This window comes from Rhodamnia argentea, chromosome 2, assembly GCF_020921035.1.
Source record: "Rhodamnia argentea isolate NSW1041297 chromosome 2, ASM2092103v1, whole genome shotgun sequence".
In the NCBI taxonomy this organism is placed as follows: Eukaryota; Viridiplantae; Streptophyta; class Magnoliopsida; order Myrtales; family Myrtaceae; genus Rhodamnia; species Rhodamnia argentea.
The window spans coordinates 32737122-32762056 of record NC_063151.1 but is presented as its reverse complement, the minus strand read 5'-3'; the positions used below and the strand labels follow the sequence as shown (position 1 = coordinate 32762056).

General features: G+C 40.7%; 3 protein-coding genes across 5 annotated transcripts; all 3 read right to left on the bottom strand.

Annotated features, from left to right (window-relative positions):
• Positions 1 to 225: 225 nt before the first annotated feature.
• Positions 226 to 13442, bottom strand: LOC115727015 (shikimate kinase 3, chloroplastic-like). 3 transcript variants are annotated; one of them, XM_030657382.2, is made up of 12 exons: positions 6693 to 6728; positions 6537 to 6564; positions 6200 to 6407; positions 5302 to 5363; positions 5100 to 5154; positions 4945 to 5017; positions 4317 to 4404; positions 2344 to 2426; positions 2108 to 2237; positions 1894 to 1972; positions 1399 to 1463; positions 226 to 555 (listed from the first exon to the last, which is right to left on the bottom strand). In XM_030657382.2, the coding sequence occupies exons 3-12, from the start codon at positions 6402 to 6404 to the stop codon at positions 496 to 498; spliced, it is 900 nt and encodes a 299-aa protein (XP_030513242.1). In that variant the 5' UTR covers positions 6405 to 6407; positions 6537 to 6564; positions 6693 to 6728; the 3' UTR covers positions 226 to 495. The 3 variants fall into 3 exon arrangements, with proteins under 3 accessions (XP_030513242.1, XP_030513017.2, XP_030513169.1); XM_030657157.2 differs by having other exon boundaries at positions 5302 to 5360; positions 6680 to 6695; XM_030657309.2 differs by lacking the exons at positions 6537 to 6564; positions 6693 to 6728 and adding an exon at positions 13438 to 13442 and having other exon boundaries at positions 6200 to 6457.
• Positions 13443 to 14341: 899 nt separating this feature from the next.
• Positions 14342 to 16738, bottom strand: LOC115726609 (pentatricopeptide repeat-containing protein At1g34160). Its single transcript, XM_030656598.1, has 2 exons — positions 14826 to 16738; positions 14342 to 14532 (listed from the first exon to the last, which is right to left on the bottom strand). Exon 1 carries the CDS (start codon positions 16630 to 16632, stop codon positions 14908 to 14910), a length of 1725 nt encoding a protein of 574 aa, XP_030512458.1. The 5' UTR covers positions 16633 to 16738; the 3' UTR covers positions 14342 to 14532; positions 14826 to 14907.
• Positions 16739 to 17157: 419 nt separating this feature from the next.
• Positions 17158 to 23736, bottom strand: LOC115726690 (cleavage stimulating factor 64). Its single transcript, XM_030656712.2, has 10 exons — positions 23539 to 23736; positions 23221 to 23299; positions 21987 to 22161; positions 20547 to 20580; positions 20203 to 20444; positions 20044 to 20121; positions 19365 to 19400; positions 18857 to 19282; positions 17932 to 18159; positions 17158 to 17659 (listed from the first exon to the last, which is right to left on the bottom strand). Exons 1-10 carry the CDS (start codon positions 23567 to 23569, stop codon positions 17516 to 17518), a joined length of 1473 nt encoding a protein of 490 aa, XP_030512572.1. The 5' UTR covers positions 23570 to 23736; the 3' UTR covers positions 17158 to 17515.
• Positions 23737 to 24935: the final 1199 nt, after the last annotated feature.

Sequence of the window (24935 nt, the reverse complement as noted above, 5' to 3'; positions counted from 1 at the left end):
GTTTTCTTATGTAGGAAGAATTTCTTCTCATTTAGAAATCGAAACTTGCGCCGATAATAGCTGTTCAATATCAGAGGTATTTTTCGTGCAAACTTCCAATTGTACCATCTCCTTAGTAGGGGGTACAAAAATGCAACTTTGTGGTATCACCCATCTTTTGATCTACAAAATCTGTTTTCAATTCAAAAGATTATATCCTCACAGCCGTGGAACAAATAGAACTTGAAGAACATACCCTCTGCTGAGTCCACAAAGTGTGCCAGTATAGCCCTACCAATGTTCGTAATTGAATAGACAAATATCCAAGCACTAAAGCGACACTAATTGCTAAGTATGGATCATGGACATACATTACCTATACATTCTGCGCAACCCTAATAAACAGAACTTCTCTTAATATCAGTTCAAACTAGGGAGCCGAGAGTGGCTAGATAGAGTCCAAAAATGGAAAAGCAGTGTAAGATGCTAAAAAACATGACCCCCATATATGATTGATTAAGGAAACAATCGCCTGGACACGTTGCCTTGAAGAAATTTCTCTATTTGTACAAGCGCCTGCCAACAGTTAAGATCGGCATTAAAAACCACTTACCATAGCCAGCTCTTGATAGACGAAAGGATAATTAAAAGAGGAGAATGTTATATGGTGAATGATCCAGTCAAGCAGTTGACTTTTTCGAATTCTGGTTCATTGCCAGTGCAAGCAATATGGTATTAAGACAATCTCTCTATCATGTGATATCTGATGGTCAGACCGGTGGACTTTGTATTTTCTGAAACCCTGCTGTTGCACCCGCTAAAATCTAGTGAAGGATTATTGAAGACAGCCTCAGCATCACACAAATTGGTACTATCAGAGCAGTCAACAATTCATTTGGGTGGTTAACATTGAAAAAGCATGCATTACAATTTCCACAATAACATATGAAAACCTTCTCATTGTATCCACCGCTATGTGACCAGAGGGACTACAATTTGACTTCATGCAAACAACAGTATACCTTAGAAGAATGTTGTTCAAAATACTTGGCAGGTACTCCAGAAATGAGAACATTTTTAAAACCCCAGCAACGTTAAGGTTAAACCGGATAGATTTTTCGGGAGCAACCCTTCAGCAATTTTTCTTTATTCAGACTCACCCCAGTTGGAATGCACATGAGAAAATAGGATTAAACCAAGACAAGCAGAAAGCAAGAGAAGAAAGGTATTCTGAGACCAGGGTTTTGTTGACTCATTCGAAACAAATGTTTTTCTGTATCTCACGTTCTCTTCCCCTATCAAATCACCCACCAGAGAGTAAACTAAAGGTCCACAGAAGAATCAGACATTTTATATATACGTACACGCATGAATATCTTTGCAAGTGTGAAAACAAAATGAGGAATAACCAGGCCATACCTCAATTGCTATAGCTGTTGGTGTGACATCAAGAACATCTTCAACGCCCAGGTTAGCAGCAAGATCTGAGAAAGGGTATCTCCTCCAAAATTATGTTTCATTTAAGCTCAAAAGATTACCAACAACTTCCTCAAGCTTAGATTTCCCAGTTTGAGATGCAAACTTAAGAAAACAAAACAGATTCTTTTAACAAGCTTCAGATTCGTGGCTTAACCTCATATTCAAAACTCTAATGAGTGTTGTGGCACTAGCAAATGCAAAATGGAGCATTTCACCAGTGTGGAGACGATAAGAAAATTTCCAATTGACCAAGTATTAAGTATTTCTGTTCGGACGATCTAGAAAGGGAATTATCAGTGCAGTACCCTATGGTAAATGATACCAAAAACAGAAAAATGAAACCAATTTTGCTCAAAAGAGTGGCCTATTGTGCATACATGTTGACCAAGATTTATCCACTATAGGGTAAAATATGAATCCTGTTAAATGACGTACCTAGAATGGAAACTGTAACATCAGCACTGGCATATGATTCAGCTCTCTTTTTTGAGAGAGTGAAAAGTCCAACGAAAGCCTGAAGAGACATGTGCGAGGTAACACTTAGGATTAACTCAAGAATGACAATTAAATGAGAACCAGAAAACGTTGAAGAAAGCATATGCAGTAATTTCAGATTAAGGAAGACAACACCAGCAAGATGAATAACCACCTGTGTGTATGGATCGCCTGATTCAAAGTGCAAAAGGGGGCGAGAATCAGTCCCTACAGCAGCAATTCTCCTAGCCAGGGCATCTAAGGGTACATTCAAGAAGACACTGACTCCCTGCCTGATATATTTCCTACAGTAGGGTGGACAAGCTCATGTTGTGATCCATGCAAATGCAAATGGAACAAGCATAGATAGTAAAAGATCCAGTTTCACTCTCATTCAGGAGACACGAGTACCAGTTGATAGGCCGAACAACTGCACCACCACCAGTTGCAACAACTTGCTGGGGCATGAAAGATAATTTCCGTAATGCATCACTCTGGAAGACAAGATAATAATCACTGTTTCATTAATAAAATCAAAGGGATTATTAATGTAACTAACTACAATCGGATTACTAAAATTTGAGGAATTTTACGGGACTATTGCCAACTATTGTAAAAGTTTAAGCTATGAGATGAAGGTGTGGTTAAATGTTTAGATTTCTAACACACCCTCTCACATGTTGATTGGACTTTGACCTAAGACTAAAGTGTGGAAATACCAAATTAGGGAGGCAAATAAAAGGCCTAGCAAGATTTGAACTTAGGAAATTCTGCTCTCATACCATATAAAAATGTGTGGGATCTTTGTCAACTATTCTAAAGACTTAAACTATTAGATGAATGTGCTCCTTATTAGTTGTATATTTCAATCAATAACAAAGGGACTAATTCACTGACCTAATGAAGTCACACAGCAGTTTTGTGATAACATCGGATTGAATCCTCCCCTCACCTTGGCAGGGATATAGAAATTTAGGCAAGAAAAACACTATCCGTTCTTATGCAGCCCACTTGTGGAATGAGAACAAATAAGACCATTACACTACAAGTATGTTGACAACAAGATTTACAACTGCAACGTCTATGAAGAAATGATAATGGTTTACCTAACTTGTAACCGGTATCTCAAAGTACTCCCAAAGTTTGTAGACATGTCACCACTTGCCCCTCTAGCAATCAAGTTAACCTCGCCAGAACAACATTCGTATTACATGAAAAAAATCATTAACTGCACCCACTATCTCTCCAATTCGTATGAGACAATTCCATACTAGTCTTGCCGGAAATTTAAGATTGCAGCATCTAACCTAAAACTTCCCTTCACACTCGAGCTGTCCACTTAAAATACTTGAGTAGTAGAAAGATTCAACATTAATTTTCTCCAGCAAAAACCAGGTGTTAGCTGGAGCTTGAACCCAACACCATAACAAGACAGTGCAAAATCAGTGCACGATTACACAATTTCATATATCCATATGATATGGAGAACAGTGAGGAAGTCAATACCAGCCAAAAGGACAGTATTGTCTGATCTCACTAAAGGATTTGCAGGGATCTACGGACAGTAAAACAGAAATGAATAGATATTAAGTCATAACCTTCCATTCCCTTTAGTTCTTCTGCATTGCTAACTGTTATTTTGCTTTACTTGTTCCCTTTCCTTTTATTTTTAAAAAAACCAGCGGACACTCCTTCTCTTCCTTCATAATATGACAACTGTTTTCCTGTGAGAAAATCTTAACATGACGGTTGTACATCATGCTTTTGCAAAACTACAACTCTAAATGCCACTTCCCATAGTTAGGGGGCAAAGGGAAAATCTCCCGTTTAAAAAAGTAACCATTTTTCGTGATGCCAGCAGATGTAATGAATCACTTTCCACATCTGATATAGCCTAATCCTATAAATAAATGAAACGGGAAAACGCTAACCGATTAGCAAAGCATGTAGAGAACCCCATGACCACCGCATTTAGGCATTTCCGAGGTAAACAGATTGTGATCGAGCTAAGAATTAGTCAAAATGCTAAAGAAGCAAGCACAGAAGTCAACTTAAGTACTCTATAATCAACTTGATGGAAAATATATGGTGAGATCCCAATTAAGATGTAGAAAAGAATATCAACAAGATTCTATGTTAACCAGAAAATATAGATAGAAACCTAATGATTCATATTTAAAATAAAATAACAGGAGACAATTATCCATGTGTCACATCTGAAATAATAATGCCAAGGATATTCAGCTACCAAGGGAGTTAAAGTAAGCTAAAGATCTCAGATGTGTTTAAGCTAATTACAACAGTTTGATGGAGATGCAGTAACAGGTGGATTGAGAGCATAAAGTCATGAACTAGGAAAGAAGCAACAAGATAATCTGACACACCTCATAATCTCTGAAGATACACTCCCCACGTTGTTTAAAGATTTGAGTGACAGAATCTTGGCCAATAGCCTGCTCCACGTATTTGTCGCTGCATTGCCACAAGCAGAAGAATTGATGAACAAATGAGAGGAACTGTGAGAATCTAAGAGAATATGTGTTGAATAGTAAAATCAGTTGTATGCACCACGTCTAAGGGCTAGGTAAATGACATGTGCGAGAAAACTTGGGAGAATGACTGCACACAAAGAGCAAGTACCAACACCACAACTAGTTTGTGGTCTCAGCATATGATGTCATGTAAGTGATGTTATGATACATATGATGACAGAAAAAAAAGAAGGTTAATTACAAAATCAGAGTGGCATAACTGTAACTTTTCACTGTTTGCATCTGGCTGCTTTTGATTCCCAGTTCTTCATATGGAAGTTACATCCTTATCTCATAACAATTACTGAGAAAATATAAAAGGATGCACTTCCGACTAGAAAATAAACAGCATGAGAGACAAACATAACGCAAAGAGCACGCTTCCAGCAATCAATCGTAATAACGTCTTTTCCTAGCATAGTTGTCAAATTAATCATATCTGTCAATGTTCCTAAACACAAGATCAAGAAAGTGCTCTGACCTGTCGACAAAAGTATAGCCTAACGCTTCAGACAAAATCTTTCCAACCGTTGTCTTTCCAGAGCCCATCATCCCTAAGTCATATAGTGCACGCGATTTTTAACACAAAATAAAAAGCTATGTCATCTTATAGAGAATTTAAGCAAGAGAACAAACCGACAAGGAAAATGGAGCGGCCATCTAAGCACGAGCTCACTTCTTGGGCTTTCGTCTGTCCAATACATCAGAACACCCTACTTGAGAAACATAATACTAACCAAAATTGCAAACCAGGACATCATATGAACATTTTCCATCAACATTATAGGTAATTCCAACGAATAATGTTTCCCATAAAAAAAATAATAAGTATGCGTACCTTGAGTAGCCAATTTCCATTGGAAGAAGCGCGCAAATATCCTGCTTCCAAAGCTGGGACTACTAGAAAAGGTTGAAGAGAAAAAGGTCAACATTAAATTGGAGGTCATTTCCACTTGATAAATAAAAGACTTAGCTGAAGATATACAATTCTGACAGGAAAAATAATCAGTTACACTCTCATATGCTTGAGTTATTTCGATGCGGCATTGTCTGATACCTACTTGCTTATCGACCAATATCCAAAACGAATATACTAATCTCTTGTCACGAGGCAATGTAAAAGAATCACTTTTCATGATGGACCAAGATGTTTCATACATATCGCAAATGTAGAGATGTATTTATTTATATCAGCCATTTTTATGAATTCGATATCCCCTTTGCAATTTCTTTCACCTTGAAGCAGTTGGAAAAATGAAAATCTCCCAAAGGAAAAGTATACATGGATGTCCACTTCCAGCAGCCCTTAAGATAAAACCATGGGTTCAGATAGGCCTAGACAACTGCCGGCACAGGGTATATGACTCTCAAGTTGTGGATTAGCAAATGCAATCCACAGAACTGGAAACCATCCAGTGAGATATCAATGGAGGTTTGCGTGTGTCGATCTTCAGAGTCAGAGAGAAAATAAGAACAGAGTGTTCATGGTAGCTTGACCATTAGGTTGCGTGACATGTATCCATAATGACTTGAGTTCAATCAAATTAGCAACAAGGACGAGCTCTTCCTCCCTAGGTTCAATAAAAATCAAGATATGGAAAACTTAAGTAGAATTTTCGATTCCTAATTATTCTGAATCTTTCTTCTTTACCCAATACTTCAAAGATTCAAAGATGCACATGCAGCAGCGTGCCACACCATAGCCCAAGAATGCAACGAAAGAGAAGGTCGCTCACCTTGCGAACACTCACAAGTTGGTAATAGACCCACAGGAGGCTTCCTCTGCCTAAGAAACCCGAGTTTCCTTCGCGAGTCTCGGACAGTCACGAGGCGGAGATTACTCCGGCGCGACGGCAAGTTGTTTCTCTGCTTGCCTCCATTTCTATTCGACCATACATGCGGAGGGAATTGCAGAGCCGGTCCACAAGCGGCTGCCTCCATTTTCTTTAAGCTGGCGGCGGGGGGGTGCTTGTGAATTGACCACCAAAAGCAATCTTACATACACCTTCTCCTCAGAAATAAGAAGTACGAGTTGACCTCTACGACAGCAAGCCTCTAAAACGCGATCATAACGACTTCATCTGAACCGATTATATCAATGCTGCAACAGAAAGAGGAGTTGGAAATCAGCTCAAAACAAGCCGAGACGGCATACAGAACAGGTCATCTCCGAGTAGAAGCCAATGAAACAGAGGACGCCAATTTCAGAACAGAGCCACATTATCGTACCAATGTTGACTTTGCCCGTACGAACACACCCTACAGCTCTAACGGTTTCCAGGACGCCGACAACCCCTCAAAACTCACTGAACAACGGGACCTGGCGTAAAAAGCTCTGCGACATGAGCAGCGGATATAAGAGGCCTATTTCGCAAGCATTTCCTTCCCGCGGCACCGGAGAAGACAAGCAGAGCCTTAATGGAAAGGGGGGGCCCCCCTAAATATAAGCATCAAACGCCGCCGGGAACATCACGTCAGGCATTTCTAGAGAGAGAGAGAGAGGTAGGAAGGAAGAGAGAGAGAGTGGCGTGAGGAGGGGAGGAGGAAGAGGGGCAGGTGGCGCGCATGATGGCTGTGGGAGATAGGTGAGAGAGAGAGAGAGAGAGAGAGAGAGGCAGAGTGTTGTTTGAGCACCGGACTTGATGGAAGAGACGTGACTCTGCGTTTAGAGAAGGTAGAGAGAGGGGGAATGGTCGTTTGTTTCGAGGGGTGGGCGTGGGGGGGAGAATTCTATTATTTATATTTCTATTCATCTCATCGTTCTCTGGTCTCTCCTCATAATCAATTTTCCTGCTTCCGCACAAGACGTCAATTAATAATAATAATAATAACAACTAAATATATATGTCGATAAATTAAGGGCGCGCATAGCAACACTTTTGCTAACTTTTGCCCAAAAGTTAAATTTTTATCTTTATGCTTCTGATCCTAATTTCTGGAGAAAAGTAAATTATTTTACTTTTTCAAGTGGCTCCAAAACTACTTCTAGAGCAAAAAAATTGCTCCAAAAGCAGAAAAAATAAAGTTGCATAACCAAAAGAATTTCTGCTTCAAAAATTATGCTACTAAATAGATTTTTGCTCTAAAAACACTTTTGGAACATAAATTATACTCAGAAGTGTTGTCATGCGCGGCATAAGTCGATTGACAATCGTCACGAGCCTTCCTATCAATTAAGGAAGAATTGGCCAAGAAATATTTGAATATCGATTTCATTGGTCTCATAAGTATCGTACCAAATCTCTTCTATCACCGAGTATGATCCGCTTGATCCATTAGCTTTCGTCTTTCGTCATGATCGAAAAGACCAACTTCAGAATTCAATATGGTCGAATGTTCCGAGTTTATGACCGAATACGTCGTTGGAACGCTCCGCTTCCGTTAATGGAGTTTCGACGTGCATAGTGCTTTGAACAGGAGATAACTTTCATGGAGATGTGATGTTGATGGATCGGGATCTATTTCCCGATACCATGTCGGTGAACATGCTGGTCCAGAAGTTCAAATTGGTATTAGACACATCATCCGAAGAGCCACAAAAGGCTAGTGCTCATAATAGATTGAGGAAGTCCGAGGAGCCAATGGATGGATCTCTTGATAATCCAGTACTTTGTGCATTGACTTACGATTTTCTCTATTTTAAGTTTGGTGAAAATTGTCCAAAAAGTCATAAACCTATTACACTTTGGTCAATTCAGTCTTAAACCTTCTTAATTGTGTCAATTGAAATATAAACTTTTTGAGATTTTGTCAATTGAGTTCATTCAGCCAATTTTGATCCAAAAACGCCGACGTGGAGGTCCAATCGGTGCCGGTTGTCCTATGTGGCATACCAACGCTGTGTTAGGGGTGGTTGATACGCTCCATCGACGGGAAGGTACAGGGGTCCCACTCCCTAGTGAACGGGTTGAGCAGCGGGGTTTCGGGGAGCCGCTCCCAAGCAACTAGAGGACTTTTATAATTTGGGCTCATATTTTATTAGTACTTTGGGCTTGTGCCCGTGAATAGTTAATGCTATATATACTCTTTTTCGCTTAAAAATGAGTGATGTAAAAAAGATGCACAAGATGCTAATTATAGTGGAATAATCAACTAGATGAACCCTTATTTAAGGGTGATTAGGATAAACCTTGTGTCTGGATTTCTTTTCTCACTTTTATGCTATATTTCGTTGTAGTTGTGCGCCAAATCCTAACACGTTGACATGAACAACTTTTTAAAAATTTTCTAAATTTTTCCTTTCATTTGTGCCGGTGATCGATCTCGGATTGTGGGCGGCCACCGACGATGGTCGGAGAGGGCTAGGCAAGGTCGCCCTCACCTGGTCAGGGACGGGCTAACCTCACCGGCCATAGGTGAGGAACGACCACGATAGCACTTGCCTAGAAGAGGGTCGTCCTCGCCCGATCAAGCAAGGTCGACCCTAACGGCCACAGGCAAGGGTCGGCCTCATCTAGGCGAGGGTCGTCTCATCTTGCCCACGGCCGACAAGGGCGACCCTCATCTAGCACTTGATTAAAAGAAAAGAAAATTCAAAGATTATTGCAAAATATCAACATCAAGACTGGTCATGTCACGTAGAATGTTAGTCAAAATTAGCAGGATTGACTCAATTGAAAAAAAAAAGGTAAAAAGGTTTCAGATTTAGTTGGTATAATTAAAAGGGTCAAGACTAAATTAGCCAAAACGCAATCTCATTTTCTGTCTTTTTACTTTTATAGAAATGATCCATGAACTGTGGCCCAATGTGCAAGATCATTTTGGAACGTTATGATTTGTTCATTGTGGTCTATGAACTTTAAACCAATATACAACGTCGCCTTCTTTTAGTAAATATTCAATCGAATCCAATGTGGTACAGGGACTATTTGTGCAATAGACAATCAGGATAATAGTTGATTGTTATTATCTTGATGTTTGTTATATATAGGTAGGTGGGTGCACATTTTTAGCCATTTGCAATAATCATATGCAATTTGAATCGACCAAGCCTGTATATATAATTATCCGCTTCATGGGAGGATGATACTTGCCAATGATAACTTGTACCAACCATGTCAATAAAGATATGAAACCATACGAAATTCAATATTTTTTCTAGCTCAACCAAACGGGGATTGCACGGACCGATGCCGACCATCGCGATTCGCCCAATCCCATGCCCACACACACATTGCCGCGCCCATATAAGAATATATATATATTACACCCTACATAGACAAATCAATGATGTCGTTGGAAAATCTATACTTCACAGAAGATATTACATATCAAGACAAGTGGTGGTTGGTGAGGACGTGGAGATACAGAGGAAGAAGACTCGCCACCATGCGAAACGAGAGATGGTGGTTGGTGGGGGCAGAGGGGGAGAGATTTGGGCACATGCCAACCCGTTTGGATCGCTTCCGCCACCTACCCACGGGGGTTGGTGGGCTGGTGGTGCTTGGACCCCCGTAAAGGAGAAGACCCTTGATTTTTGGAACTGAGAAAGTAGAGCAAAGAGGAGAACGGATGTGGGTCGATTTTCCATCCCCTCCACCGCAAGAGGGAGCGCAGATCCGGTCGCGATCAAGTCATTCGGTGGTGTCCCACCGAGGCTGCTGCGCGGATCGGGAACTTTCGAGGAAGCCAGGAAGGAGCGTATTTTGAATGCAGAATCCTGTGCATGCAGTGTCCATAACAACGGGGTACGCCCTATCACGAATTCGGCTGACCGCATGCCTCCTTGTGTCGAAATGGGGTCCGATTAGGCTTGAGCCGAGTGTGGCATGGCCCCAAGATTTATACATGCGTCTCTTGTGATGGGCGAGCTTGGGTGGCAAATTAGATCAATCTCGACGCGGTCCTTAGTTTAAGCCCGTCCGACCATCTCTAACTAAACGGAAGTGAGCCTAGCCGGGTGTGCTATCGGGGACTATTTGGTCTATATGATATCTGATATGAATAGGAGAAAATACGGGGGGCAATCTTACATCATCGGAGAAAATGATTGTTTTCAACCAATATCCTAAATAGCAAATTCTCTTGGAAGAAAATAAACCCTGTTTATTACTGTACTAATTACGTGCTCAATTTGAGTAATTGAGGAGAAGTGTATTCATTGCAAGATTAGATTAAATTTATTTAGTCAAAGATTCTCTAGTATTGACTTCAATGGTATTTCCAAGTTTCTACATTTTTTAGACTACTTTACCATGGGTTGAGTAAGCTCTTGAAATCTATCGCAGTAATTTGCCATTAAAATTTAGGTTACTATAATTTCATATTTACCTACTGAAGTATTTGTCCTTTTTTTCCTTCATTTTGTCGTTAGACAAAAAGTGGTCTAAAGGTCACTTAAGCCTTCACTTAACTACATCCACATAGAGATAGATTGGCCGTGAAATGGAAATTGTGAAAAATGAGTTCTCGGGGCTCTGCATTTTCACCCAGAAAAATGATTTCGACTCCACCTATTTCTAAAAGAGAAAAGTTCCACACGCATCACACATCCACGTGATATACTTGTCACAAGGAGGTTGCTAAAAGTCCACATCCTGAAATATACGGTTGGCGTGGGTTCGTCATTTTGACGGACCGTCTTCCTAGCGTAACCCTTTCTAAAATGCGCATTTTCGGTTTTACGACAATTTCCATAGATTTGGAAAATAACCAAGATTCGATCGTCACGATTGGTCTTTCCTTCTATCGTAAGAAAAAAGATGTTTCCAAATTGACTTGTAGGTTTCGCAGCAAGGAACAGATCACATGTAGCAACAGTACCATGGATGGAGTTAAGGAAAACCCTCTGTATTTCACGTTAAGGAAAGGCTAAACTCGATCATTTCCAGTTGAAAATTGTCAAAAAAAAAAAAAAAAACTCTTAAACATTTTCCACTTTTGTCAATTCTATCATAGATCTTTTAAGTTTATCGATTTAGTCTCAAACCTTTTTACCTTTTGCTGATCCAATCCCAATGGTTGGAAAGAGGTTGAAGACCCCTGCCACCTCTCAAGACAAAAAGGAAAATAGGAAAAAGCATTAAAAAAAATTAATTTTTTTTATAAAATTATTAAAAATTACTCATGTCGATACCGGCGATGCCACATAGAATGTCCACGTCAGCTATTTCCGGTCATTATGACTGAATTGGCAAAAGGTGAAAGGTTTATGATTGAATCGGCAGACTCAAATGGTTTATGACTGAATTGAAAAAGGTGTGAAAGGTTTAGGATTTTTTCACAATTTACCTTCATAGGAACCATTTAAAATTTTAGTGTTTGGATATGTGCTTCGAGTGACCTTGGCCCGGAGAAGTTTTCACGCAGTCAGTGGCATTCAAACAGACGAGCGACATCAGAATCCTGAAGTGGGAATCCCCAATTGCTCTGACCAACTGCAGGAATCCTGAAATTTGACCTATCATTAATTCTCGTTCGTTTATCCCTAGCTGACATTGGACGAGAGTAAAGATAGGACCGGAGATCGGTCCTTTAGTAGTGTTGTTTATCGAAGTCTCATCACAATCACATGTATGCATGTCAACAATCACTTATTACAAAAATGGCCTATCCGCATGTCGTGATGAGAACGCGGTCCGCTGAAAAATAATTCCACCATATGGCTTGTGCTGTTAGAATATTCAAATATTAAATATCGCTTTCATTTAATAATAGCTTGATGATTTTTTTTTAAAAAAAGGTTAATAGTCGTTCCTCGAAATCTTATGTGTTAAAAAATTTCAAATATTAAAAATAATCTATTCAGCTAAGAGCATCGAGACTGGAAATGATAATTTTGAATATTCGTCTCATGACGACAGTGTTCTCACGAAATCTGGTTGGCCAAACCATTGATAACGTGAACCCTCGCGTCAACTTGACAGCAGCGTCTTCAGCGACAGGGTGCGTAGGTGAGGGCGTGGCTGTAGGCTTGCGATCAAACAGAAGTGTGACCCGTCACGTGTAGATCCCCATGGAAGTAGGTAAAGAGGCTGGCTGAAGACATCGACAAGTGATCCAATCTTCTCTCCTACGTTGTGATCCAGACGACACCCATTTGCTTCTTCGATTGGACGAGAGCTGTGTCCTTTTTTCATCCTTTCTTTTTTTCAGAGAGAGAGAGAGAGGGGCAGGCTTGTCACGTGCAATCCTACCCATCAACCTGGAGTAGTTCTTCGAAAGCGAAAGCTACCCTACGCTTCACGCCTTAATTTGCTTAAGAAAATAGGTATGGTCATGGCAAGCCCAACCCAACTGCGGTAGTGATGGCCGGACCCAACCAATTTACATCACAAGTGGGAAACGTGATCCCAACACAGAAATTCACTCACATGTTTTCGATATACACGTGTCACTTGTATTAAAAAGTCCTAAATCGGATATTTGGTATGGTGTAAAATAGTTAATACAAGACGAGTCCAAATGGATTTATTGACAGGCTCGGATTTTGGTTCTATAAAATTAAAACCGGTGATTTTCAGCCCGATTCCCTGTTCCGGATGGAACCGAACAGTCCAGACCATTTATTTTTTTATCTATTTTTTTTATTTCTTAAACGTAAGCCTAATAATCCACTGATTATTTTTTTTATTCTTAAATGCAAACCTAATTAATATTAAAGATCCGAGTTGCTCACCCTTGCTAATAATCCATTTGCTCCTTTGGATTGCCCGGGAACATATCACCCCTACTACAGATGTCACAGTAACATCTACTTTGTTCAATCTGGTTGTTCTTAAAAGATTAGAGATAGCTCATGGGGATGCCTAATCAAATAGATTTGGAACGCAAACGGCGAAAAAGTGGCATGATTCAGGGACCGTGCAAATCTAAAAGCTGTATTCATTTTGTCATGACAAACTTATTTCGTCCACGAACAGCTCTAAACGCATGCAACTGTATCTTTCGAAATGTATTTCTGAGAGATCAACTCAAAAGGCATACATAACATGCATCAATAATAGGTATTCCATGTACATGCAAATGGAAAAACAGAAAAAATCTAAATAAAAGATGCATACGCGGGAAGGGGGTGACCTACAACTAAATACTTTGTTTGTGAATGGATTCACTGGGCTGCAACCCGTTCCTCTCCAGTGTAGAAGAGCTACTTCGTTCCTCACTAAAGGAGTCAAAGAATTGATACGACTTCCCTGTCAGTGGCCCCTTGGGAACGCCTCCCCTGTCTCTACAGAGCGAAAGAGCTGCCCGGTGATCCCTAGTTAGTGGGCCCCCTTAAGCACCTTACAAAAATACTCAATGAACAAATACTTCTTATCCACATGAGCTTATATGTGTGACAAAAGAGGCCAAATGAGATACTGACCATGTAGCTCATTCATGAACTAATCAATGTCTTTCTTTTTGAATGATTGAGTACATTTCTTTGTACAAAAACTCTAAACTCTATTCCAGCCAAAAGAGGGGGAAAAAAAAAAAACTCTATTGCCGCGTTTGGCAGAGCTTTGGGAAGGGACTTTAGCCAGTGAAATGTCTAACATCCACGACAACACTCTCATAAATGGAATCAGCCAACAAAACTTGATCTAATGCAAAGCCAAATCTCTAGCCTTCCATATGTTATAAATGCATGAATTGCAAGCAATCTTCAAAATCAAACATTCCAAGGACTTCCCTTTCAAGATGTTGACTAGCCCAAGAAAGCTAGTCACTTTTCCAATCTCGCAAGAAATTCTACTCGGTTGTAGAAGCCTTCTCCATATCTCCCGGGAAACTGAGCAGTCAAAAGACAAATGGTCCCCCATTTCATCGGTAGCAGGACTAAGTATCATGACTGAGAGACGGAGATGCCCCCATCAAGTCAATCTGTCCTTAGTAGGCAATCTGTTAAATATAGCCATCCAAGTCAGAAGCCAAATGAGTTTTGTTCCATGATAGACCATTATTCTTGGACAACTTCCAGATGAGCTGCATTATAATTTTTGTGCGATGGGAATAAGGCACCACAAATTGCAGCTTGAATGTCCACAAGAATCAGCCATTGCATGCAAGGGCAATACCAGGTTTAATCCCGTATATTGCTGAAACTCGAGCTTGGATTGGAAATTCTACAAACATAGCTTGTAACCTACAGTATGATAGACTAAAGATCAAGAGGGTGCCAACAATCAAACTAGAGAAAGGTGGAGGCTTGATTACCAATACTATGCTGAAAAAACAGCCTAATCAAGCTTTCTCATAGTAATTAGCCTTAATTTTACTGATTAAAAACTCTTCCCACGCAATAACAAACTGATTTATAATGACATCGCTGTCATCCATTATTCAAACTGCTTTATGTCATTATTTCACCCCTTTAAACATGTAAACTGCAATGTGTACTAGTAGAAAGAAATACACGGAATGTATTTAATTTGTTACCTGTTCCTCAATATTTCACTGGATGCTTTGGCAATTAACTGGCTAGTACGAATTCAAGTTTGACTACTCCCGCAAATCAATTTCACCAGTAGTCTCTGCAAGAACAAGATCCCTCTCTGAATCTGTGAAACCTGGACCGATCTCGCACGATGATTTCCCTATCGTATATCTTCGATATAAGCTTTATCACAGTATGACAATCACCACATATTCTTAGGTTCTTTATTACTTGAATAGGGGTCCCCTCAGCTGTACTAATCAAACCAAAAGCAACAGCCAGTTTTTCGCTATGGTAACATATGGCATTCTCTTTCTCCTCATCACCAATGTCATGCAACACAAAATCAGTCCCTGCCACATAACCATGATCTGTAATCTTGAATCTAATTTCCTCTAGCTTCCTATATATCTCTTGCCAACTTTCATGGCCTTGGTCTCCATTGTTGAACTTGTGTATTTTACCGTCCACTTCAATATAGCTAAAACCAGGCACCTTTTTTATGTCCCTACTTTTCATAGCTTCTCTCACCCTACCAACATCATCCCACCTTGCACGAGCTGCATAGATATTGGACAATAACACGAAGTCACCGCAACCGCTGGACCCCAACTCTAGAAGGTGCCGTGAGGCAATCTCTGCCATCTCCACATTTCCATAAGTCTTGCAAGCACCAAGCAAACTCTGCCAGAATACCACATCCGGCATCATCGGCATAGATGTTATAATGTCATATGCCTCTCTAATACGTCCAGCTCGGCCCAACAAATCAACAACTGTACCATAATGCTTCACATTTGGAACTACTCCACATTCCTTCATTGAATCAAACAACCTAACCCCCTCTTCCACCAACCCCGCATGGTTGCACGCGCATAAAGCAGCAAGGAATGATACTGCATCAGGTTCAACCCCAGCTTGACCCATCTGCTTGAAAAGCTCAATAGCTTTATATCCATCACCCTGCATTGCAAATGCCATGATCATGGTATTCCATGTAACAAGACCCTTCCTGGACCTCATACCATCAAAAACCTCATAAGCTTTATCAACAAACCCACATTTGGCATACATGTCAATAACAACATTGCAAACTTGGACGTTCTGATCAAGCTTCTCCTCCTTTATGTAGTCATGAACCCTACCACCTTCTCGCGTGGCTCCCAGCTGCGAGCACGCGGAGAGAGCACCAATAACCGTTACTTCATTAGGCTTCAATCCTTCCTCTTTCATCCTCTTATACAAAGATATAGCCTCAGAGGGTCGATGGCCCTGAGCCAGCCCATAAATCAACGCGTTCCACGAGGCAATATCTCTCACAGGCATTTCATCGAACACCTTCTCCGCAGCATCGAGATGGCCACCCTTCGCATACACGTCGAGCAGAGTCGTCCGCAACAGCACGTCCGCACAAAAGCCGAAACGCACCACTTGGGAATGCAGCTGAATGGCCTCGGAGATCGCGAGAGCGCGCGCGCAAGCCTTCAACGCGAAGGAGCAAGAGAGCGCGTCGACCCTGCGAGAGTCGCGCAACATGGAGCGATACCAAGAAACGGCATTGGCGGGTTCCGGGCTCTGGGCGATGCCCCTGAGAATGGCGTTGAAGTCGTTCGTGGAGGGGCGATGGATGCAGTAGAAAACGCGGGTCGCGAAAGAGAGGTCGCCGGAAGGCGAAATTGCGCAGAGCTCGACGAGCTTCGTGCGGGCGTTCGTCGACTGGAACTGGCCAGTGATCAACAGATGGGCTTGGAGCTGCTTGATGCGGGGGAGAGAGGTGCATTTCTGAATCAGCGAATCCAAAGAGTGCATGCCTTGCCAGCGTGAGCTCGTTCAAAAACCATGGCTTTCACGAGCTGGACGCATGGTGTCTCGTGGAGCGAAGTTGGTTCAGTGCAGCAACAGCGGGGAACGAGCCTTTGCGGAAATTGCCAATCGCGATGTCTTATAGTTACACATTTTATGGTCGAAAAAGCGAGTCTTTGCAGTAACCAGTAATTTTTCAAGTTCACTAACTTTTCATAGAGAAAAAGTGACTTTCTTAAAAGTTCAGCGACTGGTCGAGGTTGGCGAGCGACATTCCAGCTAATAGAATCATACTGCTCCCGTAACGTTAGGATCCTGCGAACATAACTTTCGAATGCACTCGTCGGCCATCCTCGATAAATTAAACATTTTGAATTTCAAAATCGTTAATTACTCATGCTACGGCAAAAGCTGCGCATCGAAAGCTACACAACAGTTCCTCAGAGTGTCCGGCGGGCACCGGCACCGGCACCGGCACCGGCTAGCAAAGAACCATAACTTCATAACAGTCCTCTAGCAAGCAGTCTCTCGTATTAAGAAAGACCACAAAGTCTTATTCTTCTTATTGTCCAGATCCGCAATGCCCAATGGTTTCTCCAATAAACAGGCCAGGTGCAATAAGAGGCACCTGAAGTGACAAGGGTTTTTCTGAATCGTGAAAGTTTTACAAAATTTTCGTGCTTGTATTCAGCATGCTCATCGTATACTTAACGTTACAAGGGTGCAGTCGCAGTCACGCATACTGCAGCTAGGCTGAACCTCTTCACGAGTTATTTTCCTGCGACGATTCCTGAACTCAAGTGTAGGATTCACGCGCTCCTCGCATCCCAACAGAGCATAACTTAGGAGCCTCATGTAAAAGCCATCATTTGATCTGTCACTGCGCAAACTAAGTAGCCTGGTTCTGATCACGCCGAAGCATTTGTTGCAGTTGAAGCACTTGTTCCCTCTGTTCTGGCGGCAGAGAACTCAACTGTTCTGCTGTTAAGCTCATGACTTGCTGAAGCAACACAGACTCCGCATTTGACGAAACCTGTCATTGGAAAAAACAAAAGAATTAGGCAGATAGGACTTCATTTGGTTCAATATCCTCTATTAAGCTTCAGAGCACAGAGAATCAGGAAAGCACGGCAAAATATAAACAAAAAAATTCCATGTCAGAGTTGAAACTAGAAACCTTCCCATGCATAGATATAAAGATCTCAAAACAGATAATTTTATCTTGGAAGGTGCAGCCAGATAACAATACAAAGTTGTATCACTGCAACCCATTGGACTTTGCAAGTATCATCGAAAAGAAATTACCTGAGATGCTTGCCTTTCAGGGTGCTGCAGTTCCATTTGGGGAGCCGGATTAAGAGAAACTGGACCGAAGGGAGGTGCCCCAAGTCCCCCAGCATTATTCGGACCCCCCAAAGAGAAAGAGCTGGCCCTGACATCTTCTACTCTCATCAGCTTAGAAGGGTGATTGCTTGGTTCAGAAAGCTCACCGCCAATTCTACCTGAAATGCCTGATGATATTGAGGGGCCAGGCTGTTATTTCAAAGGACATTAGACAGAAGAAATTGCTTATACAAAGAAATGATAAGATTCATCTCCCAGAAGAAATTGCTTATACGAAGAAATGATAAGATTTTATAGAAGAGAGACTATCAACATTACAAAGCAGTTCTTTTTCTGCAAAAGCAAAGAATTAGAAGAATTCGCGAGGTTTGATTTATGACATGATCCAAAGATTCTTCAAGCACTTCAAAGTTTCTAAGCATAACATGTTAACAAACAAGAACTTAACCTAGTTAAACTTTTGCCACTTGCTAAACTGCAATGTGTAGATCAACGGAGAAGTAGTACAGAAAAAAGACCCACGCACGACATAGATTTCGAGAGTCCAACATTAAATCGATTCTCTACGAAATTTTGTAAAATTTGATAGATTTAATTATCCACACTCTCTGAAAATAAATCACTGCAGACTCCGGAATGTAATGTATGCTCACCAAATGCCCATTATAACTGCCCAAATTCGATTCATCAGTTCTTCTATAATGCTGCTAGAGATTCGGCCTCAAAACATAGTAAAGTTCCCTAGTTTTAACTAACAGTATTCATCAACTGATTCTTAGATTTGTGATTTTGGAAACAGCGAAATGTTTTAAAACCTGATCCCTGACATCTGATGTGGAAGGATGAGGCAAAATAGGAGGAGTGCTGCTCCATGTGAAAGACCCACCTGCAAGTTATGAGCTAAATCTGCAGCACCAACCATTCTTGGTTGTTGAGATGAAAAGGAGTGCATTTGCTGAGTAACGGAAGCAGCATTCGGCACGGGACCTCGTGTTGTGATAGGTAAGCTGGTGGAAGCTCCTGACGGGCCCGTGAACATCCCCTGTGGATAGTTAACTTGTGGAAATTGGATTTGAGGTTGCATCACGAGTTGTGATAACCCAGATATTTGGTTTTGTGCATGAGAACCTTGAGGCACTGAAGAAACTTGTCCATGCTGCAGTTTGGGCATCAATCCAGGTTGTTGCACCCTCTGTCCAAGTGGGGGCAGCCCTGAAAGTGTTTGAATTGCTTGCTGCTGAATCATATGACCATCTCTGGCTGCTGGCTCTGAAGGTTGAGTAGGACCCTGTCTAATACTTTGCATATGCAACTGCAAATTTCAAACAAGATGCTGACTTTGACATGTAATAACATGAACTAACCCCCAACAGGAAAGCAGGTGAGAAACTAACCATTTGTGGAGTCACCAATCCAAGCATTATTTCTGCCTACATGATTCCCCAATAAAAGAAAAAGTAAATCAATATTGCAAACTCAGGACAACCAGTAATCAAGTGATGAAAAAGCTCATGAATATTGACATAGAAGCACATCATAATAAACTGGCTCTGAACAAAGGCGAAAGTAGGCAATGCTAGAACTTCAACGATCCCCTCTATACACAATCAACATCTTATCCACAAAAAGGAAAATGTAGTTTTAACTTCTCCTAAAAAAAAAGATTGAAAACTATAAAACAAGATAACCTCAGGCTGGAACATTTTAGATCTCCAATAACATAAAAAAGCATTTAAGGCCAGTAAGAGTAATAAAAGTGTCCATAAAACCTTTCATATCACCAAGCTCATGTTCCTTCTTCCACAAAAAATGTAATTTTTGCGGCATAATCAGTCTTAATAAATTAGTGAAGTTGGAAGAACCCCAAAAGGGCTCTTGCAAGATTCATCAAATAGGAAGAAAGTGAGAATAATAATTGCCAGGCATATAAAAGGTTCTAAAGTAGGCCCAGGAAAAGATTTTGTGTGTGGATATAGGCATCATATAAAAGAATGACCAGGATAAGAACTCTTTCTGGAGATTCTATGGTATAAACTATGATAAGAAAGGAGAATTCAAAGTACTGTCAAGTACCTGAAAAAGAGCTTTACACAATTGTGGGTTTGATAGCAGCAGCTGCCTTGCAGATTCCTTACTACGAGTAGCCATTGCCTGAATCAAAGCAGAAGTTTCTGATGGACCAATCCATGATCAAACAAAGAGAAGATGATCAGCTTTTCTGCATGTGCTTACTTTGAGCTCAGATATAACTTCATTAAGTTGGCTCCTTGACATTTTGGCCAGTTGAAGGGTTAATGGATCATTTGTTAGAGCTGATTGACTCTGAAGACCATTTTGATTTGGTAGCATGCTGACCTGGGCACCACCCAGAGCTCCCGCCATGGCTGCCGCAGCAGTTATAGCAATATGGAGACCAATGGGCTGATTAACAGACTCTCCATGGATGGCAGGGCCCCCTACTTGCCTTGCAGGATCTGCATATAGAAATTGGGGGAAAAACAAATCTATTTTAAGATTCTATTCAGGTAGCCTAAGATGACTGAACAAAAACAGCTCATAGAACAGAGAAAACTGACCGGTACTTGAAGACAATCCAGGCCCACCACGGCCCTGAAAGAAAAGCCATAAATAGATAATCTTCATACTCCACCAAAATTTACACAAAATAACCAATGTATTCAAGTCGATGAAGGGGTTGGGAGGGAGCCATGAAGATGAGATACATTGGAATGACTCTTAACGAAATGACTCTTTTTGTCTCTTTTTCTGCATCGATATTTTGCTCACATCATTTACCAAGTCAGCCAACTATGACAGTAAAGAGAACCCATGGGGGGTCTCAACTCTGGTGAAGTCCATGATATTTTTGGACCATTCCATATCATTTTCTTCTCAAATTCCATATCAAGGTTATTGCCCTGCATAAAATCAGATCTTCTAAAACTTAACTTAGTTCAAAGATTGGCCCTAATTCATTTATGTACCATGCTTTCAGTTAACACTAGTTTCTTGATCCTTTATCATACATAACAGTCGAAGAATCTCTAAATTCACCCTGTAAACAGGGAAGCCAACAAAGATAAGTCAACATATGGAAAAGAATCCAAAAAATAGTATGAAACAGCAAAGAAGAATTTCATTTTTGCCTGGTTATACATCTATGTATGTTGTGGGTGCTCAAATTTATCCCACGGTCTCCTAAGTGATAATAAAAAGTAGAACTCATAGTCCTTTTCAACCTGCATGACCACCGAAAAATTTCACCTTCCTACTAGATCGTATAAAGCCATTATTTACCTATCCAAACCACCAATAGTAAGTTCCCCCATCTTAACCTTGAAGAAAAAGACGAGAATATTTGTTTTTGATTACCAAAATCTCAATTGCTGAAACCCCTTCCAACTCCCACCTCATAACATCATAACAACATCCATATTACCGAAAACAATTCAGACACCATAAAGCCATCATATACGTATCCAAACCACCAAACATGAATTCCTCCCATCTCATCCTCAATAGAGGAAAGGAGAAAATTTGTTTTTCATTACCCAAATCTCGTTAGCTGAAATCCATAACAACAGGAAACAATTCAGACACCATAAAAGGAGGAATAGATAGCAAACACAATGTTTGAATTAGCTTATAAATAGTGAAGAGGATATATTTCGCCTCACCAAGTATGACTAAGGAAACCAATCCACTTCTGCAAACAAACTACCAGAAAGCAGTCTAACGAAATTCAAAGGCACGTACAATTTTCGGGGTTGCACTGCATAATTAAACACATTATTCCTACTGCAAGATCAGTTTATGTTCCGCAAATAACCCATAAACGGCACTTCTCAATACGATACTAACGTCTTGTACAGATATCTCATACAGTAGTTACGTCAAAAGAAACTACGATGCATTGCTGCACATGTCAGATGAGCCTGTAGCATGTTGTCATGGTGATGAAACAATCGACAAAAGAAAGTATCCATACAAAAATTCAAGAGTTCAGTGACAGTAACCTGCTCCCGATTTCTATCAGATCCTTTATCATTTTCAGCAAAATCCACCCGTAGTTGCCTCCCATTGATCTCATAACCCTGAAGGTTTCGACGAGCACTCAAAGCTGTTTCCTCATCCTTGTACTCACAGAAACCGTAACCTTTTGGCTTTCCAGTTTCTCTGTCAATTACCAACCTGAAACACGCAAGGATAAATAGTGCAAACAAATTGGAGTGAAAATGCTTATCCATAGTGAAATCAATCATGTTGAAAAAAGATGAGTTGGAAGGAGAGCTAAAGAGTAAAATTTACTTTAAGCCTCTGGGATGCCTCATTACTTGCCAAAGTTTAGCCTAACACCAGTGTTTATAAACCCAGACTGCTTGAAAAACCGGTCTAGCTTCCTATTTGCAGGTCAAACGGTTGAAATGGCAGAACCACTGGATTGATCTTTATCATGATTCACAACTAAACAAGGTGATTTAAATAATTATTGACGCCATTATTCATTAATGACACCCAACTCAGTTAATTTGGGAGGTGGCATATATTCTTGGGTCGGGATTGATTCCCCTTGTTACAGCCCGTGCAATATTTTTTTAGGTCTAAAGAACGGGTCCAAATGGTGAGTAGTCCAGCGGATGTACTGGTTGAACCAGGTGAAAACCACCAGTTCTTCACCAACACAGTTATTAAATAAAAACCGAACCGGACCGCGGTCCAGTTCCCGGTCTAACTAGTTCAACCGACCAGTATGGTCTGGGTTTAAAAACACTGCTGATAGCAGAAAAGTGTTGTAAGAAGTACCTCTAGCAGTCATTGAAGACACCACATTCTTGCATTGAATTCCCAAAAGTTTAACTGTTGGCATATTTTCAGTCTTCAAAATTTTCACTTTTCAATTCTGGAACTCACAGCCAATTGAACAAATATCCGACAAGCTAAAACCAACTTTTTTTGTTCTTGGAAACAAATGCAACCAGAGCATCATCTGAGAAGAATGCCGCCCACTCCATGTAGCTTTTTCGCATTCCAAGAATACACATCGCAAGTAAAGCAAATACACTTACATCTCAATTAAGGATGCGCCTATACTTAACATCACACATGGTACTAGAAAAATATTCAAGGAGAAGCCAATGAAAGCTCCATAAGGACCACCACAAGTTTCTATATAATCAGCAAACTTGGTAGTGAAGCATGAACGCTAGAGCAAGCTTATCGCTACCGAAATCTCATCGAAGTGATACACACCTGAAAGACACGACAGGACCGACCTCCTGACAGATTTCTTTAAGCTGCTCCTCGGTGGCGTCATAGGGAATGTTTCCAACTGAGAAAAACACAAAAAAAGAACAAACAATTACTTCCACAATCCACCGCTGTGGTCAAAGCCTCAATTCATTATAAAGAAGAACTGCATCCAGAAGAAAATATTCAGTCTTTAAGAGGAAATCGCAGTTCGCGTGGCCACAAGTCGAGATTTTCCCCCTATTTTTTGCCGATTCACGATAAATCGAATCAAGGAGGAAGGCAGAGAGAGAGAGAGAGAGAGAGAGAGAGAGAGGGTACCGAAAACGCAACGATGTTGGGAAGAGGCCATGAATCAACAACATGAGGAGCGGGAGAAGGTGAAGCTCGGCTTCATCTTCTTCTTCCTTCTTCTCCCTCCTCCGCCGCCCTTGCTCGCCTATATCTTCGTCATCCTTCGCTCCGGATGCGATTCGTCAATGAAAGCACAAAGTTGTGAGACTTTTGTGGATTCGACAAGGGCGGAAGTAGTCGCGTTCCACAGTCGACGGGGTTCGAGCTGATAGGCGGCTCTCGACTCTTTCTCTCTCGCTCGCTCACACGGTCACACCACACCAACCCCGGCCAGGCCCATAGGCAAGTAAATATACTATTTGTTTTTAATTAATAAAACGAGATTAGGACATGATTAAGGTTTGCATGCTAGCTTATATGGGGAAATTCATTATATAACAGCCTTTGAGGAAGATTATGCTAACAGTCTATTTTGAGCTAAAAGATAAATAACAATTAATTAAAAATTATTGAAGAGATCGTACTTTTAAGAATTTATGACTCATAATATTCTTAGGTTACCAAAAAATTATTATACTAGTAAAGTCATTTATATAACATTATTCTAGTCTTGATCAAATGAAACTGAATGTCAAGACCAGAGCTTGTCCGATCCGAACCCAATTATCGCAATATTTTCATGAATTCTTATATGATTTTCATTTGATCTCGATCTCTGTATCAAGACATAGCACATAGAGATTTGAGAATTACGACATTTTCACGTTTCATGAAGGCATGGAAGTGAACTATCTGTGACACCAAGAGAAGCACGAGGGATCCAAGATTGACGGTACAACTAGGTTGTGGGAATTGCGTTGGTTTTATACAACGAAATGGATTTCGTGTGGGAGATGTTTGAATGCGGAGTTAGCCATCCATGCACAAATTGATCGGAAGCCGATGTTACTCTCACAAAGATTGGACGACCTCATAGACTAAGTTGAATCGAGACGCGTGACCTGCTCGGGAGACGAGATATCCGTGCTAAAGTGAGATTCAGTGCAACCTGTTTCAACAAGTCATTCTTGCACCATACAAAGTTATGAGAACGACCTTTAAAAAAGACAGCTGGCTCGATAGATTGACTTGCCAAGCGTCCCATGGTCCTTGGAGCGCGACATGAATGCACATATAAATATCATAATGGCGTGTCACTCGGTGAGTACAATTAAAATCAAATATTTATAAAGTCGTGTGACAAATATACATGCTAATTTTATATGTATGTGATTTTTTTCGCTGCACCAACTACATGTAATATTAGCAAGACAATACATCAAAAAAGGCAAAAGTACAGCAGGAGTGTTAATATTTTTGTATGACGCTCACTTTAATGCAAATATTTTTTTTTCGGATCACTTAAGTGTCAATTCTTTTAAAAA

Coding starts and splice junctions, on each gene's coding strand:
- LOC115727015 (XM_030657157.2), bottom strand. Junction 5,361..6,199: donor AACTTGTGAGTGTTCGCAAG/GTGAGCGACCTT, acceptor CTTTTCTAGTAG/TCCCAGCTTTGGAAGCAGGA. Junction 2,427..4,316: donor GTATCTTCAGAGATTATGAG/GTGTGTCAGATT, acceptor CTTGTCTTCCAG/AGTGATGCATTACGGAAATT.
- LOC115726690 (XM_030656712.2), bottom strand. CDS start 23,569: ATGGCCTCTTCCCAACATCGTTGCGTTTTCG. Junction 22,162..23,220: donor GGTCCTGTCGTGTCTTTCAG/GTGTGTATCACT, acceptor TGCGTGTTTCAG/GTTGGTAATTGACAGAGAAA. Junction 18,160..18,856: donor ATTTAGCTCATAACTTGCAG/GTGGGTCTTTCA, acceptor TTGAAATAACAG/CCTGGCCCCTCAATATCATC.
- LOC115726609 (XM_030656598.1), bottom strand. CDS start 16,632: ATGCACTCTTTGGATTCGCTGATTCAGAAATGCACCTCTCTCCCCCGC.